Below are 25,482 nucleotides of genomic sequence, written 5' to 3' on the forward strand. Positions count from 1 at the left end.
GGCGCAGTAAATATAAAACTGGCACATTCCTGATCAGATGTGAATCTCGTAAGTCTTTCAACACCTGAGACTTGTGCAAAGCCAGTCTTGCTGAATGTGACATCTGCATTCTGGGTTCATTATCCAGACCCAGAAACAGCTCCTGCTAAAAGCCTATTTATATTCATCAATTATTCTCTACTCAGTCGAACCAATGACTTAAAATTTATAAAAACAATCCTTTTTGTGCTTTTTGAGTCGGTATAAATAGCTTCAAAATACAGTCAGTAAAGGGCATAGATGTTTTCATTGATGATTTTCAGCATGTTGCGCAACAGTGACATTTAACTGCTTGCTTTTCATGTCCTGCAATCCCCTGCCAAAAATTTTATGGAGGCTCATGGAAATTGCTGTCACTCGACCAACCTTGGTTACCCATGTGACAGGATGTCCATCAGTGTGACTTTGGGGGGAGAGCACCAAGTCTCTGCGTAACTGTTGTTCTGTGTCACACACCTTAACACAGAGCAGACCCTCATGACTGGGAAACTCTCATCCACTGCTGACTGCTAACTCCACATTGAGGATAATGTTACCCTGTTCAAACTTTGCTGTGATCCTCTGTCTCCTGCAATTCCTCTGCATCACTGCTGACATAGGTGCGTATCATTCTTTCTGTATTTATCTTGCAAAGGTTGTTGAATCTAAATTTGCTTGAACTTGTAATCCTAGACTTGCTTTTGATACTGTTCTGTTCTGCTTTAGACAGTGGCAACTTCCTAATCTACAATGAAAACCACAACAAGTGCATAAGAGTGGAGAGTGCCACCTCTATAACGGTGGGCAAGTGTAATCCTCAAGCCAAAGAGCAGCAGTTTCGCTGGGCCTCTGAGTCACGCATCCTCAGTCTGTCCCTCAAGCTGTGTCTTGGGGCTACGGAGATAAAAGACTGGGTGAAGGTGGCTCTCTTTGAATGTGATGAGGCAAATGAACTTCAGCATTGGCAGTGCAAGAATGAGACCCTCTTTGGCCTCAAAGGCAAGGACCTACACTTAAACTGGGGCAACCGTAATGAGAGGAGTGTGATGATCTACAAAGGTTCGGGGCTCTGGAGCCGCTGGAGGATATTTGGCACTCAAGGTGACCTTTGCTCAAAAGGGTTTCAAGGTAAGCGTTGTGGTGACACAACCACTTTTACACAAAGGTCGTTAGGTCTTACTTTAGTTTCCTGTGGCTTACACTATCTTAGCGGCGCTTTTTAAAATAACTTGGTACAGAAAATAATAATTGTACTATAACAAGAGTCAGTTTGGCATTATGCAACTTCAGTCTGGATTTTCTGGTGGTAAACAATCAGTCACCCATTTTTTTTACACTACTTGCCAGCTTTTTATCCACAGTTATTATACTCAATACAGCATTTAAAAAGTAGAATGAGGTTGTCTATAAATGCCAATAACTCAATCCAAAGGATTTAGATCATGATTCTAGTATAAAATTTCGAGACCCCCAATATTTTGGTACAGAATTCCAAGACTGATGAGACTGTTTTAAACCAGACCATAAATTATCCAGTGTAAGAGTAGAAGTTAGCTTCAGAAAAAGCTGCGCTATGGGCAACCATGGATTTTTAAAAATAAATCTAACAGTTTTATGCCACTGTTTCAACAAAACATTTATCAGCATAATGGTCTATAGACAGTAGTTGACTTTTCTAACAACTCAGTATTGAGTATCTCTGAAATATGCCTATTTCTTATAGTGAACAGACCATGGTGGTAGTATTGTGATTTCAAATTTTATGAACTGTCTCCTCAGAGATTTTCACAATAGGGGGCAATGCCTTTGGAGGCCCATGTCAGTTTCCATTTAAGTTCATGGAGAAGTGGTATGCTGAATGCACAGCGGACGGCCGCTCAGACGGAGAGCTGTGGTGTGCAACGGAGAGAGAATACGAACAAAACCATAAATGGGGCTTTTGCCCCACAAAAGGTAAGTGAAGGAAAAGAATTCATTTCATTTAAGAACCATTCTGAATTATATCTTCAGTGTCTTGGTTTACTCTTCTCTGACTAAAACTACAGCAGGAAAAGACAGGAACAGAATGCAAGGTGACCCGAGTTTACTCAAGTTTTGTTCAAATCTTTTGTTGTTCCTCCAACGATGCAGCAACCTCAGGCTGGGACACTGACCCGATCACAGGGGTTCAGTATCAAGTGAACGCTCGGTCAGTGTTGACGTGGTATCAGGCCAGGAAGAGCTGCCAGCAGCAGGGAGCTGAACTCCTCAGCATTGTAGAACTACATGAACAATCATACATCTCAGGTATGATATCAGCTGTGTCTCACTTATCCACATTATCATTTTGTTCAGCTGTAATTGTGTTTTATGGTTTGAACAGGGTTGGCAGGTTCTTTAGGATCCTCCTTGTGGATTGGACTTAACAGCTTGGATTTTGAGAGTGGATGGCAGTGGAGCAATGGAAACCCTTTCAGATACTTGAACTGGGGTCCAGGTTAGTAAAGACAAGTTTTATATTGTGATAGTGGCAGAAGATTATTGTATGATTCAGTTTTGCTTGGATTGTCTATCAAAAAAAAAACAAGAAAAACAATGTTTTCAACAGGTCATCCATCATCTGAACCTGGGGTTTCCTGTGCAACCCTAAATGCTGGAAAAGCCTCAAAATGGGAGAGTGTGGCCTGCTCCAAGAAACTTGGTTACATTTGCCGCAAAGGAAACCCTATAACTCTGCCTCCACCCCCAAGTAAATAATATAACTAATCCAAATTGTCTTGTTTATGCATAGAACAACTCTTTCTTGTGAAATACAGTCTCTCCTCAACTGTTTTTGGTTTAACCTACAGACAAGAACCAGCCGAGCTTCTGCCCCAATCACTGGGTTCCATATGCAGGTAGCTGTTACCACCCGTACAGGAGTAAAAAGATGTGGAAAGATGCTTTGGCTGCTTGTCACAAAGAAGGGGGAGATCTGGCCAGCATCCGAAGTATAGAGGAGCAGAGCTTCATAATATCTCAGTCTGGATACTGTAAGTGGGCCAAACAACATTTTCACCCGCATTTATTAGTTAAGCACTGAAAGGACTTTTAAGTTAGATTAGAATAGTTTCTGTTTTATATATTTGCCTGTTTATAATCTACAATTTAAAATGGGATAATCAAAATGAATTATTTCTAAATGCTATTTCTCAGTATCTGTGGTTGGTGTCCCAGGACCACACAGATCCATTTCTGACCTGCATAGACCAAAAGCCCCTTTGAGGACACTACTAGGGCCGCAAAGTTTAGAAGAGAGAAGTTACAGTTACAGAAGAAACAGTGGAGCTGGATTGGCTGAAATAAAAAAGAAAAGTAGAAAAAAAAGCGAAACAGGAAAGTGATAGAGCATGGGCTAAAATATGGGTCGAGCTGTTTATGCTCATGTGCATTAAATCCCACATGCAGCAGATATTCTGCAGTGGTCTGTTCAAACTCGAGAGTCTATCAATAAAATGATGAGGGAGGTTACATTTGCTCTGCTTGGTGAGGTTGTAGTTGGTAGATGAGCACTAGTAGGAAATGATGAGGATTACCTAACCTTACATGAAGAAGAGAAGAACAACATTGTTGTTAACATCATTCTGTGTATTTAAAACCCTCAGTGCCGACAGACGAGCTTTGGATTGGCCTTAATGATCAGATGCACCAGATGCTGTTCGAATGGTCGGACCGCTCCCAAGTGACCTTCACCCTGTGGCAGACTGGTGAGCCATCTCATGTCACCAATCACCAAGAAGACTGTGTCCTCATCAAAGGAAAAGTAAGCTGTCCAAATACAAACCTGATTTGTTAAATGTTGTTTCTGAATGTTAAAAAAGTAGTGTTCTGATCTTCAACTTATGCCCTATGAAGGATGGGAGGTGGTCTGACCACATGTGTGAGAAGGCACATGGCTACATCTGTAAGATGAAGGCCTCTACGAAACCTGCAGGGGGTCTACATGAGGAAACTAACCCGGGATGCAAACTTGTGAGTGATGTAACTTACCTGAAATAATATGTCTTTCTACAACAAAGCAGTCCATTACCCAAACTCATTGTGCTGTCTCTCTTAAGGGCTCCACACGGTTTGGCTCTAATTGTTACAGCATTGGATCTGAGGCTAAAACTTTTGCAGAGGCAAAGCAGGCGTGTTCAGAGACTGGCTCTCATCTTGTGGATATAGCTGACAGGTAATTTTTAATTTTGACGTCTTCTTTATTATTCCAGATAAAATATTGATTTTACAATTCTGTCTTTAGATTTACATTTTAAATTCCATCTTCTGAAATAAGGTTCCCCAGGTTCCCCTATGGAAACCTTGTTACAAATTTTACTTCCACTTGATAGTCCATTTTGGGTGCCTTGTGATCCAATAACTCCATATGGTTCATATCAAAATTTAAAATACCTACACTTATTCCATAAAAGGCAAGAGAAATATCCCATTCAATTCTACCTAAACAGAATCAGCTTTTTGAAAATCCCAGCTTGGACTTCAGAGAGCATTTTTTTTCCCCTGTACTTTTTCAGTTTCCCTACATGGTCAATTCAACTTCACTTATTCCCAGATTAATTCAAATCTTTTCTTCTGTATCCATGCAGATATGAGAATGCCTTCCTTGTCAGCTTGGTGGGTTTGAGACCAGAGAAGTACTTTTGGATAGGTCTCTCCAATGCAGACGACAGACACAGTCCCAAGTGGACCACCAAAAGTGAAATCCTCTTCACTCATTTTAACATGGACATGCCAGGTACAGAGAACTGTTTTCAGATAGAAGAATGAGACTTCTGACCAAAACTATTTTTTGAACCAAGCTGTAAACATGTTTTATTTTTACTGTAAAGGTTTTCCTCAAGTTGTATCAGTTGTATCTTAAAGCCTGAAGCTGCTGCTTGGTTTAAACCCAACTAAACATATATAGCATTGTTGCTGTTAAAATGCACCATGCACCAACTGGTGGTTTGAGAAATTGAGCATAATGATGTTTGCATTTTGTTGTAGGCATCACTGTGCCATGATGCAGCATCTAAAAACAGTAGCTGTTGAGTCTTTGTCAGTTATTGTTTATAATATTTTCCACCTAATTTGTTTTAAGGCCAAAACATCCATAATAACTGATTCAGCTATCCTTTTAATGTAGGCTTCTGATTATCTGTGGTTTCCCAACATCTCTTGATTTATCAACCAACAGGCAATCGTCAAGGATGTGTTGCAATGACAACTGGATATTTTGCTGGATTGTGGGATGTTGTCAGTTGCAGCAACAAGGAGAAGTATATCTGCGAGAAACGAGCAGAAGGTGTGCCAATAACAACAGTCGCACCCACCACCCCAGCCCTGAGCTGTGCAGACGGGTGGATCACCGTTAGCGACAGGAACGCATGCTTCAAAGTAGGGAGCTGAACTAAATGAATCCACAAAATCTGTGTAAGTGGAAACAACGACACAGATACTCACACAGTTTTCTGTTTTTGTTGAAAAGGTTTTTGAAAAGCCAAACCCCGAAAAGAGGACTTGGCAAGAAGCTGAGGACTTCTGCGTGGCCATTGGAGGGCACCTGATGAGCGTACACGGTGGAGGAGATCTAGAAAATGCGTATGTTTGCTTTTTTTTTTTCTAACCTCAAAATTACCGTCATCTTACTGAATAATATGAAGAATTATTGGTTCTTGTGTTTCTGGTGTCACAAAGGTTTTCTCTATCTGACCCAGCCTGGATTGGCTTTCGTCTGGGTAGCACTGGAGGATTTGCCTGGATTGATGGGTCATCTGTATGTAGTAGTTCTTTGTTTTCATAAAAAGCTTTACCCACAGTAACTTCATTCCTGGGCTAATTGTATTTTATTTCCAAAATCTAGTCCAACTATGAGAACTGGGGCTACGGAGAACCAAACAACCACAACGAGCAAGAACACTGTACAGAGGTTTACAGTTACTATGGACGGTACTGGAATGATCGCCACTGTGAGGGATACAATAACTGGATATGTCAGATCAAAAAAGGTAACACAAGCTTGTGTCATCATGGCTGCTGTTTGATATGAGTCAAGCTTTGCCTTGCGTATGTCCTGTAATTTTGGTTCTTGTACCCCCAGGTGTGACTCCCAAACCCGAACCTGCCGTAATTGAAACAGGTAGGCATCAATGCCCCTTTCCTGAACCTAATATCTTCGTTTTTCAGTGTGCATGCCAACATGTGGGTGAACACAATTAGTTGTTGATCTACTTCCCAGTGGTGGGCTCAAATAACATGATAACATTCATGTTCCCTTTACAGTGTGGAATACCACAGAGGATGGCTGGCTTATATACAATGACACACAGTACTTCATCAACTATGATGAACTAGACATGGAAACTGCAAGAGCCTTCTGCAAACAGAAGTTTGGTGATCTTGCAGTCATTACTGGAGACAGTGAGAGGAAGTTTCTTTGGAAAAAGGCAAGAAATTTTGCAGTATTTTCTAGCTTAAATTATTTTACATATAACTTCTGAATGATGTGTATGTCTTCAGCAACTGGGTTAGTCTTTTTTTTATATATAAAAAAAATTCTCTTTCTGTTCTCACAGATAATTAAAGGCACTTTTGGTCAGTATTACATTGGCATGACAGTGAATTTGGACAAGTCATTCAGGTAAATCAAACTATGAAGTTCACAGACTACTTATTCCCCCCATCTACTCTGTTTTAAAAGAAAGACACCGATATCATCAAGTGTTTTTTGTCTTAGATTCCTAGTGTGCTTTTCTCTTTTGTCAATTTTCAGCTGGGTAGACGGGACACCTGTCACATACACAGCATGGGAAAAGAATGAGCCCAACTTTGCTAATAACGATGAAAACTGTGTGACAATTTACAAAGGCATGGGTAAGTCCAACACATCCTGTACTGTGCTGCTTTCAATCATATTGGGGAACATTTTATTAGAGATACATGATTTATTTTATGCCTTTGCACAAACAGGGTACTGGAATGATATTAACTGTGGTTTGGAGTTGCCCTCTATTTGCCAGAGAAGCAGTAGTTTTGTTAATACAACAGTGGCTCCGACCACTCCTCCAAAGGGAGGATGTGCCCCAGAGTGGCTGTCTTTCCGAGGAAAGGTAATATTATTCAACTATGATATGTTCCAAAATTGTTCATTCTGGAGTTGTCTTTCATTGATACAAAAGTTTAAATGGATTCTTAAGACTACCTTTAGTCTCTTTACTTTATGTTCTAAAAGTGCAAATTCCTCTCTTTTCACACAGTGCTACAAAATAGTGTTGGGGAATGACAAGAAGGGTTGGCAGGATGCAAGGATGTACTGCCTAAACCAGGGGGGAAATCTGGTCTCCATCTTAAATGAGGGAGAGCAAGGTGAGCAATAAGAGCAATGTGTGCCTTTTGTTGATAAGCATATTTCACTGTTGAACTGAAATATCAGTGAGGAAAGATAAAAAGATTTTGTTCCTTCCTCTCTAGCATTCCTCACTACACAGATGCTGAACCACAATGAAAACATGTGGATCGGCATGAACGATGTAAACTGGGAGATGCACTTTGTGTGGACGGATGGCAAAGGCATATCATACACAAACTGGGCAAAAGGGCACCCTACAAGAGTCCCAGATGGACGTTACAGTTCATTTGAAGAGGTTAGTTCTACTTTCTATTTTTGCCATTTGGAGGTTTCTGGTTGTTACATTTGTGATGTGAACAAGTTGTTGGTGAGCCACCTAGTGCCCAAATCACAGCATCAAATCTGATAGGTTTCAGCTCAAGTAAATGTGTCAACTCAATATAGCTCTTCTTCACTGTATTCCCAGCTGCTTTGGCAGGTCAGGGCACTCTGCATAGGATACACAAGCTTTCTTTTTTTTGTCGGATGCAGGAGCAGCGGCGCATCATTTTGCACAGAGCACATTGAGCTAGACTAGAAGTTGGCCACTGAAACAACATTGAAGCATCTAGTTGACTTTCCCAATCAAAAAATTGTGTCAACGCTGTGATCATATTTATCTTTACCACGATAAACTAATATAATAAGCAGAGCTAGAACGGGACTCAACAGGTATGAGATTTTACAGCTCAGCATGAATGAGGAAACACTCAACATTGGGGTGGGAGGTATGGGAACTCCTTGGTCTCACAACTCCAGCTGTCTGGCAGTCTCAATATGTGCTGAACTAGCACGCAGCTAGTGTGAGATCATGTAAGAGAGAGCAACTATGTTGAGACGGAGCAGACATGGATCTGGTGTGAGTCCCCAGTGTATACCCAAATTTTTAAAAAAAACAGCTTTTTATAGCAGAGCTTGTATTTGTTACCTCTGTATGTTAACTCTCTATGAAAACAGGCAGTCTTAAGCTTAAGTTGTTAAAGAGTTTAAACAATAATAAATCTACCGATAAATCTGCATTGATCATTTTTGGTTTGCTTAAAATGTGAAATAAACAAAAGAATCCAGTTACTAATCCAAGCCCTTCCCTCTCTGGTTTTAAGGTGTTTGACTGTGTGATAATGGTGGGTGACACTCCAAGAATAATTGGAGTCTGGAAGGTTGAGGAGTGTAACACAAAACTGGGTTTCATCTGTAAAAGAAACGTTGGTGAGTAAAATTTCAGCAAGGCTACATTAGCTTGAGTTACACTCACACAGTTTTTGTTCAGCCTGGTGTGAATGCTGACTAGAAAAACAGTCACTGACAACTGAATTTTTTTATCAACTAAGATTCACAGATTCAAGTACCAGCCACGACTGTGAAACCAAAATCTTTCTTCAAACTCGGCAACGACTCGTATAAACTGGTGGCCCAGAAGATGAAATGGGACGAGGCGAGGAGGCAATGCCAAGCAGACGACGCTGATCTTGCCAGTGTCCTGAGCCCCATAAGCCAGGCATACATCAGCTTACTGATTTCCAAGCACAATGAGCCGGTGTGGATTGGACTCAACAGCAACGTGGTACAGGGCTTACCTGCTATTGTCAAGCAACATTTGAAACAGGATTTCAAAAGTTTTACCAGGAACTTTGAGGTCTGGATAATCTTTATTTCCACAGACAAATGGACGGTACAAGTGGGTCGATAACTGGTTGCTGTCATATACCAGATGGGGCATCAATGAGCCTAAGGACAACTATGCTTGTGTGCAAATGGACGTGGACGGAAAATGGAAGACAACATCATGTACCAATACCTACTATTCGATTTGTAAGATGTCACCAGGTCAGAAAATCTCTACTCCACAGCAATTCACAGTGTATGTACACCAGGTGTGTTTGTCAATGCCATGCCCTGTCTCCTTTCCAGACTTGGCACCAACTGAACCCCCACAACTACCTGGGAAATGTCCAGAATCAAAAGGGCGAACAGACTGGATACCATTCAGAGGCCATTGTTACTCCTTCATAAGTTATCATGATGGAAGTTGGGCCTCTGCCTCAGTTGAATGTCTGAAGAGGGGTAAGAAGATGATGGAATAAAAATCTGTCTGTGGATATGTTCTGGATGGTATTCTTATGTGTCTATGTTTATCAGACTCCACCCTGGTCAGTATTGAAGACCCTCAGGAGGCTCGGTTCATACAGGAGAACACCAACCTTCTACATGATACTGCCAAATCCTTCTGGATTGGCCTCTACAAGACTCATGAAGGTAAGTGAATCTAAGCGTTCAAACTGCCTAAAGCTTGGGAAACATTTAAAATGCATTTCTGTTTTCAACACTGTCCAGAATTACAATGTTTTGAACCTTTATTTTTTGATGAAGGTGAGTGGAAGTGGATTGATAACAGCGTTTTGGACTACACCAACTGGCAAAAAGATATGCCGCAACACGATCTATGTGTGGAACTCAACTCTGAAAGTGGACAGTGGAGTACTAACAGATGCTATAGAAGTAGATCTTACATCTGTAAAAGGGATAAAGGTATGTCTTTTAAGTGGCCATTTAATTTTGAGTTGATCCATCAGTCTCTGATATTAAGTATTTGTTCTTTTTTCAGTTGTTACCCCAACAGAAAAGCCTCCAGCTGTTGGTAAGTAATTTTATCATACAAGTAGGATTCTAAAACATTGAGTTCTGTCACTGCTAATGTTTTCCTGTTTTTCCTTCAAAGCTCACGTTGTTAAAGAAGTTACACATGGGTCTGCAGGCATCACCGTGGCTACTATTCTAGTTGTAATAGCCATAGTTGGACTCGGTGCCTTCCTACTTTTCCGCAAACGGATACCTGCCAATGTCTTGGGAGAAAACACTTTCGATAACAAGTTATACTTCACCGACCCAATCCGAGCCCCTGTAGACACCAAGGGTCTGGTGGTGAACATAGAGCAAAATGAACAAGCATAGAAGACGGAATGAGTGAAAATCACTATAAAATTCATGTGATTAGAGACTTTTTTCTTGGTTTCTTGCTTTATGTTTGGATCACCTTACTAAGGACTAAATCTGAACCAAACTAAGGTTTTTTTCTATTCAGACTGTAAATCACACAAGGATGGCCTTTACCTCAGTGATGCAAGGAACAAAAAAAACCTAAGTATGATTGTTTCATTTCAGAAATTACAGATTACTTTTAATATGACTAATCATATTCTTATTTGAAAACCATTTCTAGATCAAACAGCAGATTAAAATCAAGAAAGACTGAAGTTTTGAATCAACACAATTTGGGACTGTTTCTTTTGGTTCATCTATCCGTCCAGACAAAAATGTAAATAATGTTCAATGACAGAAATATAAATAAAAAGATAAACTAATTTAGCCATTTCTTGTTTTCATTTTTGTGTCTCTTCAATGGACTGAGACTGTGCAGCTCAGACTTTTAAATTAGTGCGATGAGACGCACTAAAACAAAGCCACCATGCTGTTCGACCATCACAATATTTCGAAGAACAAAACCTCTGATATCATGCGCACATGTCTTTCACTATGACGTGTAAATGATTGGCAAGTACTGGTGTGTGTCATGTCAGCTGTCTGCGTTATCAGGGTGCTAACACCTAGCTAGTGGCTAGTAAGCCCTAAACACAAAGTATTGATAAAACTAATAGTAATGTGTATTTTTATATCTGTTCATGATCCATGAAAACTATAGCTGTACCAAACCTTTGACAATCTAGTGGTTTGCAACCTATTCAACTGTATTTCTACGCTGATTCAAAAGTACAGTGGAACTGTCTTACTGTCGTATATCTTAAATATCTTTGGCTGAAATACTATAATTAAATTTACACATTGAAAAATATTGTAAATAAGACATTGTAAATGAAAGTTGATTTGATCTGGACTTCAAAAACGAACTGTCTTGTGGCTTATTTGACTTCATGGATGATTCACTCTACATTCCAAAACACTACTTTTTCTCCCCACTGCTAATTAAATAACCCCTGCCAGCATCTGGCCACCCCCATCACCTAATGTTGAAAACGAGGCAGCATTCTCCACAGCCCTCCGAGGCTGTCGCAACTAATCCCCTGGAGCTTACTCAACTCTCACTCCTCGTAAGAAGGTTTTAGCAGCAGCACCAATGCCCAATAATTCTCCCCCAAACAACTCTGGATCCTCTGTTTATCCAATCGGAAGAGGAAAACAAACTGTGGTGCAGAAGCTGAGAGAAGCAGAGAGAAGAGAAAGGTAAGCATTTGAAAAATCTGTTAGGTCTTAGGTATTGCTGCAGCTCTTCTTCTCCCATTGATTGGTCTGTTTGACCTGCAGGGCGCTCAGTGTGGGAGTCTGCTGGAAAGTGTTGCCAGATAGCTTTGGCATGTTTTGCTCTGTATTTTGATCTTTGATGACTCAGAGATCATACGGCATATGAAACCTTTAATGTGAACATCCCCAGTGCTTTTTACACCGAGTCAACACGATACATGTCTCCGCTCTTGGACTCTTGAAGAATTTATGCTGATGAGTAAAGAAACTGGTACATCTTTAACAGACTATTATAAAAACAGTTAACAAATTAAGAACATTTTTCAAGACTGGGCTTTAAAACGCAAGAAATACAGTGACAGATTTGATCTTCTGTCTATGTCAGTTTCTGATTTGTGGGTAAAGCTTTTTCACTAGTCCCCTTTTTTCCTCAATACTAATTATTTCCTCTGCAGTCTCCCCCTACATGCCCCCGTCTCCCTTCCCCTGTGCTCTCTCACTAATCCTTTTGTTGTGGACTGAGGGGCCCAGGCTTTGGCTGACTGTTCGGCACTGTAAGGGCTGGTTCAGCTGAAGGGTAACTACTGAATCCTCCTGTACTCCACCATATCAAGGACACTATTATTGATGTCTTCCACTGCTTTTCTTTTCTCCTCTTTGATTGAAACTTCTCTCTATCTTCTCTTGTAAGTATATCATCACCCATCATACTCTTGTCGTCTCAACCTCAAAGCCAGAGTGGGAGCGAGAAGGAGTCGGACTGCCTTGGTGACCATGCACTTCAGGGGCAGTGGTCCCACCCTTCTGTTGCTGCTACATCTTTGTCTGCTGGGGAACGTGCTGGGAAAGGACCAGGGATACATGCAGGAGGCCCTCAAGGCCTTGAAGCTGCCCCCGGGTACCAATGATGAGCCACAGCTCTTGAAGAACCACACCAGCATCCTGATCTCCAAGCTCCTCCAGGCAGTGCACTGTGCAGAGCAGATTGGTACCTCTCAGGACGTTTGTGACAAAGTAAGACCTATAACTATGGTCATTGTAGCATTTTAATACTTAAAACTTTTTCTAAGTACTGTTATACATTCATTTCATTCTCTGCCTGCTTATTTCAAGCTTGTTATGGCTGGAATGTGAGTGGATGTGGAGGCTTAAGTCCTTGACCTGTATTGGGTATTCATGCTGAGTGGCCTCAGACATACCTCAGTCTGACCTAACAAACAGCATAAAGCGGAGTGAGAGGTACTTTACATGTTTTTGCAGGTGGATTGAGAAGAGGACAAAGTGAGTCTCAAGCCTTTAAAATGTGGTCTGTAAAACAAAGACAGCACTCTTTAATGGGGGCAATGTATGTCCAACTAGGCCCCCGACTCATTACAATACAATACAATACAATATAAAACTTTAACTTCATTCTGGAGCATAACATGCAGAGAATGAATTCCTTTAATCAAAATGACTGTTTGACAACAATTTGACTTAAAGATCTTAAGTTCCTCTCCCCACCTCTTACTTGTTTGTGTTCTTGCTACAGTGCCTGACAGCAGACATTGCGCTCTCTGTCCTTGACGACGATCACAAGGCTTACCTCACTCTGGAGGACTACCAGCACATCTCTGTTGTTCTGCTGTACTACATTATAAACTTGCGAAATCTGTGCGTCTCGAACGCCGCATCCGCTTCCTTCCTTTCTGCCCCCACCTCTTTTGGGAACTATCAGCATTATCTTTTGGCTCTCACCAATCTACACCCCGCTGAGGACAACAACTTCCTGTCATCGAGTGAAACAGAAAGTATTTTGCAGATCATCAACCAACACTATGACTCCTCAGACCTATATACTACTTCTGATTTGCAAGTAAGGGATTTTTTTATGTGAGTTATCTTTTTGTTTCAAGCAGTTGACACGCAGATGTGATGATTTGGTTTTTGGTCCCACAGTGTGTTGATGCCGTTCGACTTTTTGAAGACCTTGACGTGCATGAAAATCAAGGCGCTGGTGTGTCTTCTGTGCCTCAAGTAGCAGCAGCAATCATCAGCCATATGCTTCAGGGCCACTGTTTCAAGCCGAAGAATCTTCCGTCTCCTGATTTCTTTACTGACTACATCTTTCAATCCCTAAATCGCACAAGTAACCTTCAGATAATAGGTAAGTTTAAGAGCACAGTCTGCACCCTTTACTTCTTTAAGTGTAATTTCCATGCTAATATACCAATAGGTTGGCTCCTCTTGTGCCAGAAAATTGAAGTTATCTTTGTTGTTCAAAATAGCATTTCTTCATCTTCCAAAGATATGAAACATTACAATTTGTCACAATTTGTACATCTCCATGGGCTTCACTTTTTGGTCTTCACCAACCTTAACTGATGTTGATTCACTTGCTCCTCTATGTTCACCTCCTTTTTTCTTACTGTAGACTTTGATTTGGTGTTAAGGAAGGGGTATTGTGCTTTTTTTGAGCATTCATACTGCCCCTCTGGTATCCTGTTGTAGCTTACATGATTTGCAGTCCAGAAAAATGCCTGTTTTCTCAGAAACCCTTATTTCAGCCTCTGCTGAAAAAACTTTTTTAGCTGCTGTCTCTTTAAGGCTCTTAGTTCCACAAACCCCCTTCCCTCTGATTGGCCAGTTAGGAGATTCTTTTGCAATTACCTCATCATTTCAATATTTTGTGAGGGTCCCGTTCTATTTTTAGAACAGACCGTTTTTAGCAGTTAGATTCCAGGATTTCTACAACATATGAATAAGCAGCAGTTGGAAAATTTGCACTTCTTTGTATAAATACCCATCACTGTTACTTTACATCCATGTTTGAATTATGGGAAAGCAGAATACCCCCTCTTTAAGCAAATAGTTAACTCTTAAACAGAGCTTTCTCATATGCAGAAAAAACCCACATCAAAACGAGATAAGTGTTGTTCTTCAATTTGCACTTTTCTTTATATGGAACGTGTTATCATCTGTATAAACCTGCATTTTGTCCTAAGCAGACAGTGACTCACAGGGCTGAATCACACCTGATGCATGGTAACATAATACATGATTTCTTTTCTAAGACTTAGAGGAGTTGCTTCATCTGCTCGGGGTAGGACGAGGAAAAACGTCACACTCTCATTACAGGAAGAGGCGGAGCATCACAGAGAGTTCACCCAATGGGGATGAGCATTTAACAAATGGCTGCCATGACACAACCATGGGCCAGGACTGGGGACAGGTGAGGCTGATGGATGTATATGAATTAACCTGGCCTGAAAGAGGTGTACTACACCATTGTTATAAGCTAGAGGTGAATAGTTTCAAAAATAGTTTGTCTGTCTGAAACAGGTCTGTTTCTCCGCCAATCAACTGGTGGATATTTTTGATCTGAACCCTACTTCGCCAATATCCAAGGAGCACTTCAGACACATTTGCCCAGCCATCATTCAGCAGTTGCTAGGCAATGCCTGTGAGTCCGCAGAGCAAAGAAGAAGGGGAGCTTTGCCTACTGCTTTTCAGAGTAAGCTATTTAACCTTGTTTCTCTCTAAAGTCAACCACCAATCATAAGACACAAAAATAGATTGCTTCTTGACAATGCAGGTATCTTTTTTTTGTTTAACTATGAACAAGCTTTTGGGTAACATTTTGTTGAAAGTCATCTGAAGTTGCTCAAATATAAATATATTTTGCTTCTATTAACCAAAATTAATAGAAAGTTTACAGCTCATTAGCAAAAACAAATCTTGCTAACTGAGAACTTTAGAGTTCACTCTTCTATTTCTGTTGTTGTGATATGATTAGAAGTTAACAAATATCAGTTTGTCAAAGGCCAACTTTCTAATATTTAGGATTATGAAAACATCATCATGCATGGGAAAGTGCAAACATTTCTTAACAGCCACCATACCAACTATGCTGCCGGCAGTGTCTGCAGACATTGTTTTTTGACATATACTGCTGACTTCTGCAAATGTCAGGTATTATAAAATGCTTTTATCCACTGATGAATTGGCCAACCGATCAATTTATCCAATCCTGGTAAAGACCAGGTATGTGATATATCTTAAAATTTAAAGAGAAGGGCCAAACACTGCAGTTATCCAAGAGGCCACTTGAGGCCATACGTTACCTTAAATAAGCTCTGTGACATCTTTTGGTCAGTTAGAAAAACAACAAAATCCTGAGCTCAGTCTGTCTGAAGACTTATGGCAATGAAACTCGTCCACCAGCTAATGAATTAACCAAAGGCAAAGACCTTGAAACAACAGACATTTTGGTGATTGCTGACTTCACTGTGGCACCACCCACTAATTTAAGTACCTCACTTTTGAACAAAAACAAAACAAAAGAAACAAAAAAGGTGCCAACAGCCAAATTCTGAATTCCAGGCTTCAAAAATTGTCACAAAAAAATGTTGTTATATAAATATAGATTGACTTTATTTACTCCTGTTTTGAAACATGGCACTGACATTGCACCACTGACTTTATTTGAAGTGATGTAAATTGTCTGACTCTACTCTTGGGGAGCTGTCATACCTATTTTATACAGTCTATGGTAACACAGCTTTGTTTATACGGTCTGTGTTATGTGCTCACAGCTCTATCCTCTCTGCAGAGTATGGCTACAGCACGGCTGCCGTCCTCCTCATTACAATTGGCTCCATGCTTGGTATCTGCCTAATCTTCTGCAACTCGTGCCAGGAAACCTACACCCTCATTCTGCAGTTGTTTGTAGGCTTGGCAGTGGGAACCCTCTCAGGAGATGCACTCCTTCACCTCATACCACAGGTAAACAACACAGGTTCACTTTACCTACTACATCCAAGTCCTCCCACATACACTTATTAAGATGCTTTCTTTTGACTGGAATTATCGTCTAATTGTTTTCTCTCTGTCTCCTTTGGAGATCCTTGGCCTCCACCACGGCACTCACAGTCATGATGATGAACTCTTAACAGAGGATAAGGACTATCTGTGGAGGGTTCTGGGCATAATCGCAGGGATCTATGTCTTTTTCCTTATTGAAAGAATATTTTCCTTTTTGGCTCCTTCGCACTGCCATGTAAGAGGGTTTTTTTTTTTACATTCTCCATCTATTAACACATAACATATAGTGCAGTAATTGGAAGCAGCTCAGTGTTTGAAAGTCTTTATCTTGACAGAGGTTTAACTTTTACTGTGCTTCTGAACAAACAAGCTTTTGCTGATCTTCTACAGCACTTAAAGTTGGTCTCATGTCTCTCTTTTGTCTACAGAGCCATTCTGGTGACCTTCCTTTACAGCTAAAATGCAACGGTCAGACACAGAGGGGCAAGTCAATCTCCACTATTCAGCTGGTGAGTCTCATCACTACCCAGACCAAGGTTTTCCTTAAAGGGACACCTCAAGTTTTATGGAGTCCATGTGGAAATGCTAAAAAAAAAATAGAAATTTTCTAAAGTCTGCCAATCTTCCAAATAATACTGTAAAAAAGCATATGTTTACAGCCTGGTTCAAAAAATGGTTTTGGTTTTACCTTAATTTTCAATCAAATGAAACTAGGTTGAGTTTGGCATTTCTAATATGGCATCCACCCATGAAAGATTTTAAAACTGTGTAATAAAAACAAATGGGTGATGTCACGGACACCATATCCATATATTGAACCTGATTCGTTTTGCAATCTGCCAAGGAAACAACGGAACAAGGCAACAATCTACAGGTTGTAGATTTTGTTTGTGCTGTAACAAGTTCATATAAACTTATTACAAAAAGTAAGGAAATGTGTGTGTTCAGTAGATTATTTTTTGTTGTTACAATCCTTTTTGGCAATAAATTTTAAACTGTCAGAAAGATTGTTAATTTCTATTTTAAATGGTGCTACATTTGTGAGGAACACACATTTGTGAGATGAGCAACAGAGCTGTACAGCTGAGTTGCGCCCCTGAAAAAATGGCACATATTCTGTGCTGATGCCAAACAGCTTTTGAAAGCTCTTTTTTATTTTTGGTACCCCCATGCTACCAGCATTTCCTTACTTTTCATCCTAAGTTTAGTTTAATTCATCACAATAATGAATTCCCTCCATATATCTATCAGCTCAAGCAGCAAGGAAGCACTAAAGCTAATGTTGTAAACAGAGTTAGAGCTCTGCTAGGGGGCACTGTTGGTGAAACAACCACAACTCAATGGCAGCTCATTTCTTGTACTTATATACCACATTGAAAAGATACGACTATCCGTGACTACCCTGTCAAAGAAAAAAATCTGAACTCAAATGAAAGGCTGTTTGAGTACAACATATCAATGTTTAGAGGAAAAAAAACAGAAATTCACTTGAACCAAATTTGTCCTGTTTTGCTCTTATATAACAGGGAATAAAGAGCGGTGTGGGAGGGAAAAGGAACAGGGCATGTAGGATGTTGGAGAATGAGAAGTATTGAATCATTCAGAAAGCACTTCATGTTGTGTAGAAACATGCCCGAATAAGTGGATACATACTTCAAACTAAAACATTTCCAACAAAAGTCACGTTAATAGAGTTTGTAACAACAGCTTTGTTTAACATTCTTCACATCAATAAATTTTTAGAAAAGTAATATGTGTGCTACAGGGGTCAGTGGAAGACTTGGAGTGCGCAGAGGGATCTTCCGAACGTAGAGACACAAGAAGGCCCTCCCATCAGAACAAGCAGGGTCAGTATGAGCTTTGCAGCAATGTGATTTTCTTTGTAACAATTAGTCGACTGGCATGATTGAGCTTTTGTCACGGTCTAAGGATGGACTGTAATGACACAGGCTCCCTTTGTGTTCCCAGGACAAGGGATTCCTCTGCTGGCTGTGATGGTAATCGTGGGAGACAGCCTTCATAACTTTGCCGATGGCCTTGTTGTTGGAGCGGCCTTCTCTTCTTCTGCTGAAACTGGCGTGGCGACTACTGTTGCGATCTTGTGCCATGAGATCCCACATGAAATGGGTGAGAGGTCATACTCCTTGCTGTGGGGGACGCTTTTGTTGTTTTTATGGTTTGGACCAGGAAACCCTCTGCTGACCACTTATCTTTTCTGCTTTCTGTCTCAAAAGGGGACTTTGCAGTGTTGCTCAGCTCTGGACTCACAGTGAGGACGGCTGTACTTATGAACTTTCTCAGTGCGCTCACGGCCTTCATGGGTCTGTACATCGGACTGTTTGTTTCTGCAGAGATGGAAGTACAGCAGTGGATCTTCGCTGTGACGGCCGGGATTTTCCTTTATTTGTCACTGGTAGAAATGGTATGAAATTGAAGAACTGAAGAAGAAAAGATTTCAGTTGTCTTCCTGCGTGATGATTTCTATTGTGTTCAGTGAAGTGTAAAACCTGGAGTTTGTAGTCGTAGCAACCAAATTGAATCAGTTAATGGCATTCAGTTTGTTTTAGATCCAGTAGAGAAGTCTCAGTTGTGAAAGTAAGACAAACATACCCACACATAGAGTGTACTCGGACTGCCCTCAAGATATATTCAAGGCCAACAAGTCAAGCTTTTTTTCCCTTTGTATCTTTATTCCTATCCGCCGACACCAGCCACAATCAATGTATAGTAGAAAATCAGCCTTTTCTCTTCACCCTTCGCCTACCTTCAGCAAAAAGGTCTCAACGCATGCTCTGCAGGGAAACACACACTCTCTCACACACACAGGCACAGACGTAATCTGGCAGGACCTTTCCTTTTCACATAGACATGCTTGCTAAATGCACAAAAGATGGTGCATCTAACAGAGCTGGGAGAGTGGATATGTGAGGCATGTTTTAAACGGGCTTTCAGTAGGTTTCAAACATCACCTTTACTGCAAAAACTGAAATCTAAGCAAGTCAAGAAAAATGCCTTTTTTCAGGATATTGAAAGACAAAAATGACGCTTGAAATTCGTAAAAAGGCTAAAAAAAAAGAAACTAAGGTAAAAAAAATGTGTTCATCAAGTTTTTTGAAATATGAATACTGATTTAATTTTTGGTTTTCTTTGGCCTCATATAAAACCAAGAGTTTTCTGCATAACATTAAAAATGTGTAGGTGATTCCTTATAATACTGTCCACAGGAAAGGTATATGAAGTGGTCCAAGATCTGACCCTTGTGGAACTCCATAACTAGCCATGCTATGCACAGATGACTTATTGTTAATGTGAACATTCCGATATTGATCAGACACAATTCAAACAAAAAAAATCCGCTCATTTATGAATTTCTTCTCTCCTTGTGCTTTTTTTTAGCTCCCAGAGATGAGTCGAGTGAAAACTGACAGACCAATCCTCCTGTTTTTCCTGCAAAACCTCGGCCTACTCATGGGTTGGTCGTGCCTTCTGCTGCTTGCTCTTTTTGAACATGAACTCAAATTCTGAATGCAGGGTGAAGCCTTAAAAGAATCATGCTTTTTTTTTGTTGTCATTGTTTTTTTGTTTTTCTTATTTCCCACTTACTGTGTAAAAGCGTAAAGGCAAATCACGACTGGCTGAAAGAGGTGTATTCATGAAGCAGTTTCAGCACTGAGCAATAAATGTACGCTAACTGAATGAATCCTTTTTAAAAAATATTTCTGATTATTTTTTTTGTATGTGACGTAAAATTGCCACTTGGACTCGGACTCTAAGACATTCAGTGAATTCATATTTTGTAGAATCATTTGTGCATATCTGCTATTGTGTGAAATATTACCACTGCCTCACACAATCATATCCTTTCAGGTTGTACTTAATTTATCACCAGTATAATAAAAAACATAGTAAATCTACTGATTTTAGTTGATCTTTGTTCATATATTTATGAAGAAGTGTGTCTTGTATGACTTGGAAATGTGAACCAGTCACGATAAATCTGTATTAGTGATCTTTAAATTCATCATTTTTAATTAAATGGACATGTTGGTGAGCTCTTCATGACTCACAACACACATATTGTGAGCCAATATACTAATGGTTCCTCTTTCACACCACTTTTGTTCAAAAGAAATTCTCTCAACTTACTCCAAGAAACCTCCCAGGAAGATTTAAGACGGTTACAAAAATAGGGCAACACAATGTTTCCACTTCACAACAAACTCTTGTATTTGCTGCAAACATTGGAACAACACCTTTCCTGTCAGGTATAAGCTGCTCCTAAAATGCTTCTATTTTGAAACCTTGTTTGTTGAAACCTTGCTGTCTTTCAACTTCTCATCTCAGAGGCATTGTTCTTTGTGTTTGAGGCCTTGCTGTGATCCAATAAGAGGGCACTTCCACCCACCTGAGTTACTCGTTCTCCATCCACCAACCTGGATGACTAATGCTCGCTGTGGAAGACTGAAACTCCAGCCCACACAGCGCACACTCTCTTTACTGGCCAGAGTGGGCCTGTAACAGGAGGTGGAGGAAGAAGAGATACGATGAGTACATCGGTACAATGAGTTCGCTAAACACAGTAAATGAACTCATTTGTTCATTAAATTTAATTTGCGATAAGAGGTGGTAGGATAAGCTTTATTAGCGTCTGTTTATTGAAATAAGAGAAAACAACTCTTTTGTATGATTGTTCAGATTACCTCACTTCAAGTGCAAAGTCAGTTGTGTTGACAGTGTCATGAGATTCCTGGGCTGAAAAGCTGACACCTATTACTGTGACTTCCTGAGTGATGTTCAAACAATAGCAGGAAGTCCACCACATTTTCTCTTATTCTAGCATTTTTTGCCGTTGCTTTGGTCAACCCCCTTGGCATTTCCAGGAAAGCATCAGACCCGTCCGTTTGAGTGCAAATCTGCTCTTTTGCACCAAAGAGGCATTTTTTTGGCATGTGTGCGTCTTTTCAAGGCAACGGCTGCCAGGATAGAGGAAGGAAGGGCTTTTTATCTGGGCCATGCTGGCGTTCACGCCGAGTATCCTTACTTTCTCATCAGAGACCTGCCAAAAGAGGAGTTCAGCTGTGGGGTCATCGGGGCAGTAGAACATACAGAGAGGACGGGAAACCTGAAAGAGAAAGACAAAGCAGGAAATATAAAAAAGTTTTCCATCTGGTTTGAGAGGATCTGAATGAAAACAATCCATTGCACCTGTTATTGTCGATCTTTTGGGATTTTTGTTTATCTGTCTTTAAAACTTCCATTCATCTGACCTTTTTTTGCCTCAGTTTCAAACAGATGTTGAAGGCACAATGAGGAGTTTTTGGCTGATTCTGAAACTCTGTCACTCTAATACTGATTCACTTTCATGAGTCACATAGAAAACAAGATCAACAGTGGGACAAGATTATTATTTCATACTAAATATATGTGTGTGTAGGTCAATATTCGGCGGTCACCTGAGAGCATGTAGATCTCTACTGGTATAGATTGAAAGTTTTTCTTATTTGAGATTGTTTTCTCACCAATGTTGGCTAATACTCATGGCTAATACTGGAGCGGGATAAGCAAAAAGAATATATGTTTTCTGTTGAACTGATGTTTCAGATGGAGAAACTCTTGAACTAAGGCTTTGCTAGGTAAATTGCCTGGGTATAAAAGCTTCATTGCTCTGAGTATAAAAAAGTTTAAGAGTGTGTGTATTCACATTATTCAGATATTTAATGGAATAAGAGCAATCAATCCCAGGCCCTTACAAACTGAAGTGTCATTGGACAAGATGCTTAAAAATGGCAGTTTCCTGGACCAAGACTGTGTTTCCAATGAGCACTAGCACCAACTGTTGTGAAGATATGACTCTTAAGTAGACATGCATTTGTTTTGAAGCAAATGAATGGTGGGCAGATCTTTTTTTCAAACACTACATATCTTTGTTCAAGACAACTCTTTTTTAGGGTACACAGTGACAAGGTAATGTATTTGCTGCATGGCGCTATTGTTACCTCTGCCAAGGAGCTTATGTTTTAGGAGAGTTTGTGTGTCCGTCAGTTTGTCTCAAAGCAACATAATTTAAAAAGTAACTAACAGATCTTGAAATTTTCAGGAAATGTTCAAAATGGGATAATATTTTTTTTTAAAGGAGTCTTTATCAGTGTGGGCCGTTTTCACCATATGTGTATATAACTCCACCATAAATGGTCGGATTGCTTTGCAAAACAATACAAGACAAGGGCACCATAATTTCTGACAGATGTAAAAGTACGACCCAGATCCTGGCAATATTCTGGATACTAAGATCCAGAATATGAAATATGTACTGGGTCAGCGTAATTTTCAACACTGTCAGGTGACAAATTATTGTACAAACCTGAAACTAACATCAAATTGTAGCAGACAGTCTGCTTAAAGGGAGTATAACATTTAAGTAGGACTTAAGTGTTGCGTGACAACCACAATATGCTAGGTGGAGGTCTGCACTCTCTAAGTGCTTTTCTAGTTTGAAATGTGACAACAAGCAAACTCTGTAAACTCAGTTTAGTACCAGGCTTAATTTAGCTCTACTGACAACCCAGTGCTCTGAGATGTGTCCGTAACATGTAACATGTAACATGTAACATTAGTGAATCCTGGTTATGTCCTACCAGTGCTCATCTACCAACTCCAACATCACCAAGCAGAGCGAACGTAACCTCATTCTTCATTTTATAGATAGACTCCCAAGTTTGAACAGACCCCTGCAGAATAACTGCTGAATGTGGGTTGGAATGAACAGTATCACAAACAGCTTAGCTCACGTTTTAGCTTGTGCTCTATCACTCTCCTGTTTAGCATTCTTCTGCTTTTCTGTCCTTTTCTTGACCGTCCAGCTCCTGTGTCCACCATTACAACAAAATGAATCCAAGAAATCCTTTTACAAAGAGAAAAACACAGAACTCTTTGCTCACTGCTAAACTTTGTTGGCTGACGTGGTTTTGTAATGGGACTTCTACGAACTGTAAATCAATCTGGTCCTGGACAACCTGACCACAGATACTGATAAGTAGCATTTGGGAATAACATTTTGTAATAAACAGGTTTGAAATTGTGGATTACCATCAGTCATATATAGATGTGAGACTTTTTCAATAGCACTAACATGGTCTTCACAGGGGACGTGGGAACGGCAGTGTGTGAATGTGACTTGTTTTGGAAATGCCATTCACATTCCATCCTTGCATGTTTCGCTCAAATTCAGTGTCTTTTTTAAATTTGTTTTGGCTTTGTCTTAACTCTCAAAACTAAGTTTAAATTTGATCCACTAATCGTTTAAGAAATGATTCTCAGTCTGAAATGTGGGGCAAGAAAAGCATGCTTCTTTTGTTTCTTGTATCAAGACATTATGCGTATTTCAAGAAAAGTGACAGGTAAATGTTTCTTACCCCATTAGCAGATTGTTTTAAACTCCTTATCAGCAATTCAGGCGTCAACTTTGTTTTTTTCATATCTTTAAGTAAGACTTTTATCAGGACTTGTCAGCTGAATGTAGCTCAAATTAACCTTAACAAAGAAACAAATTTCTTCTAAAATTGTAGATATAAACATTTACATTTTAGTATTTTGCACTGGTACTGGTGAAAAAAAATGCACTTTGTGATGTTGTTAAAAAAATCTGTGAAAATAGTCATTTTCTAAGCATGTTTTTAAAACTCCAACAAAGAATGAGACAGTTCCCTGAAAATGCTAAATGCAATGCAACCACTAGGGGGCAGAAATGAATAACAAAACTTTGGAGCTGTCTTTAGATGGGGTTTGCCTGGGCTGCAGTATTTATTACTGTAATGGTTATGCCCCAGTAAAAAGGGTTGTTAATCACACAAGGAAAAAGTCCAGCTGACTGTTCCAAGAGGCAAGAAATATTAGACTGAATACGACAAACTGAGAAGAAGCTCTGTGCAGAATTTACCAGAACAGGTGCGGGTACAATTTATGATAGTTACACAGATGAGACAGTTTACACTGAAACTACAACTTCTGTTTGTGACCCACCGAAGACAATGATATTTTAAAAGTGTAAACCACTAAAAGTGATTGTGATCAATTTGCAGTTGGGATCTCAATCCATCTTTTTTGAAAATAGATTCTGAAATGTGCATGCATGGAGAAAAGGCTGTTGAGGCACAACTTGTGAAAATGGACAAGAAAAAACAAAATTCACACTTCACGAGGAAAAGTCCTCAATAAAAAATGTTGCCAAAGTATGGGAGCACAATAATCAAGAAAATGCATTTTACTGAAAGCAGAGGAGCTCTATTCAGAGATTGATTGTTGTTCATTCCAGTTGGGACAATTCCAAAAATTAAATTGGCTGTTTCAATTTGGATTCATCTGTTTTTTAATTTCTTAGTGAATGAATCAGTCGTTGGTTTGTAAAAATTAAAGCAAAGGGAGAAATGACTTTACTCGCTGGAAAGTCCCACCTTGTTGCAAATCTTAAGATTTCACATGAATACTGTTATAAATTTTGTATTCAGTGGCTCTGACTTATTTATGTCACAAAATTTCAGCTAGCAATAACCAACCAATTCAAATATTGTGATGTATTGCACTGCGGTACACACAATCAATTCAAATTCTTAAAACAGAGTCAGGATTTGACATGAAATTTCCCTTTAAGAAGTCTGAACAGTATTATCTGTACTGTATTATCTTTTATTATAAAAATCACAAGTGTAAGACATTTTGGCAGTCTCACCAGTAATGATTTTAGATAGCTGTAGTGAGTTATAATGGTAAATTTTTGCTTTGTCTTGGGTGTTTCCCTAATTACCTGCAGTTTGTTGATCTACAAACTTAGTATTTATTAAAAGTAGGCAGCTTTACAATCTTCCACCACTTCAGCGTTGTGATATTAACTCACGAAGTCAACGGATTTAAACCTTTCCATGTTGTTTTTCAGACATTCAGCTCAGAAGCTGTTATTCATCCTCATCCTCATGTACTGTGGGAAGGCAGAGAGGTGTTGGCGTTGGATGAGGGCGCATGCATAG

At 39.8% G+C, this 25,482-nt stretch overlaps 3 protein-coding genes across 3 annotated transcripts in view; 2 read left to right on the plus strand and 1 right to left on the minus strand.

The window, feature by feature from the left end:
• hacd1 (3-hydroxyacyl-CoA dehydratase 1) overlaps nt 1-25,482 on the minus strand; it is a 47,238-nt gene that overhangs the window by 21,519 nt on the left and 237 nt on the right. Inside the window, exon 2 of the mRNA XM_074693021.1 lies at nt 21,504-21,584. The gene's annotated coding sequence lies outside the window, so the exon portion shown is untranslated. The remainder of the gene's footprint in view (nt 1-21,503; nt 21,585-25,482) is intronic.
• mrc1a (mannose receptor, C type 1a) lies at nt 497-10,733 on the plus strand. The gene is made up of 30 exons (XM_074693323.1): nt 497-638; nt 745-1,146; nt 1,798-1,971; nt 2,149-2,304; nt 2,381-2,494; nt 2,606-2,746; nt 2,847-3,029; nt 3,642-3,799; nt 3,892-4,008; nt 4,095-4,210; nt 4,623-4,771; nt 5,213-5,412; nt 5,504-5,616; nt 5,713-5,791; nt 5,879-6,023; nt 6,116-6,154; nt 6,298-6,461; nt 6,591-6,655; nt 6,788-6,888; nt 6,985-7,124; nt 7,272-7,380; nt 7,486-7,658; nt 8,506-8,611; nt 8,734-8,966; nt 9,064-9,229; nt 9,314-9,466; nt 9,542-9,658; nt 9,773-9,931; nt 10,008-10,040; nt 10,122-10,733. Exons 1-30 carry the CDS (start codon nt 569-571, stop codon nt 10,352-10,354), a joined length of 4,308 nt encoding a protein of 1,435 aa, XP_074549424.1. The 5' UTR covers nt 497-568; the 3' UTR covers nt 10,355-10,733.
• On the plus strand, nt 11,420-20,345 carry LOC141807578 (zinc transporter ZIP12-like). Its single transcript, XM_074693691.1, has 14 exons — nt 11,420-11,641; nt 12,115-12,236; nt 12,351-12,673; nt 13,191-13,514; nt 13,598-13,805; nt 14,713-14,870; nt 14,981-15,152; nt 16,251-16,423; nt 16,542-16,697; nt 16,891-16,971; nt 18,228-18,309; nt 18,431-18,589; nt 18,697-18,884; nt 19,859-20,345. Exons 3-14 carry the CDS (start codon nt 12,434-12,436, stop codon nt 19,985-19,987), a joined length of 2,070 nt encoding a protein of 689 aa, XP_074549792.1. The 5' UTR covers nt 11,420-11,641; nt 12,115-12,236; nt 12,351-12,433; the 3' UTR covers nt 19,988-20,345.

This window comes from Halichoeres trimaculatus, unplaced genomic scaffold (assembly GCF_033239565.1).
Source record: "Halichoeres trimaculatus isolate MK-OKI-2021-1 unplaced genomic scaffold, fHalTri1.1 fHalTri1_scaffold_18, whole genome shotgun sequence".
NCBI lineage: Eukaryota > Metazoa > Chordata > Actinopteri > Labriformes > Labridae > Halichoeres > Halichoeres trimaculatus.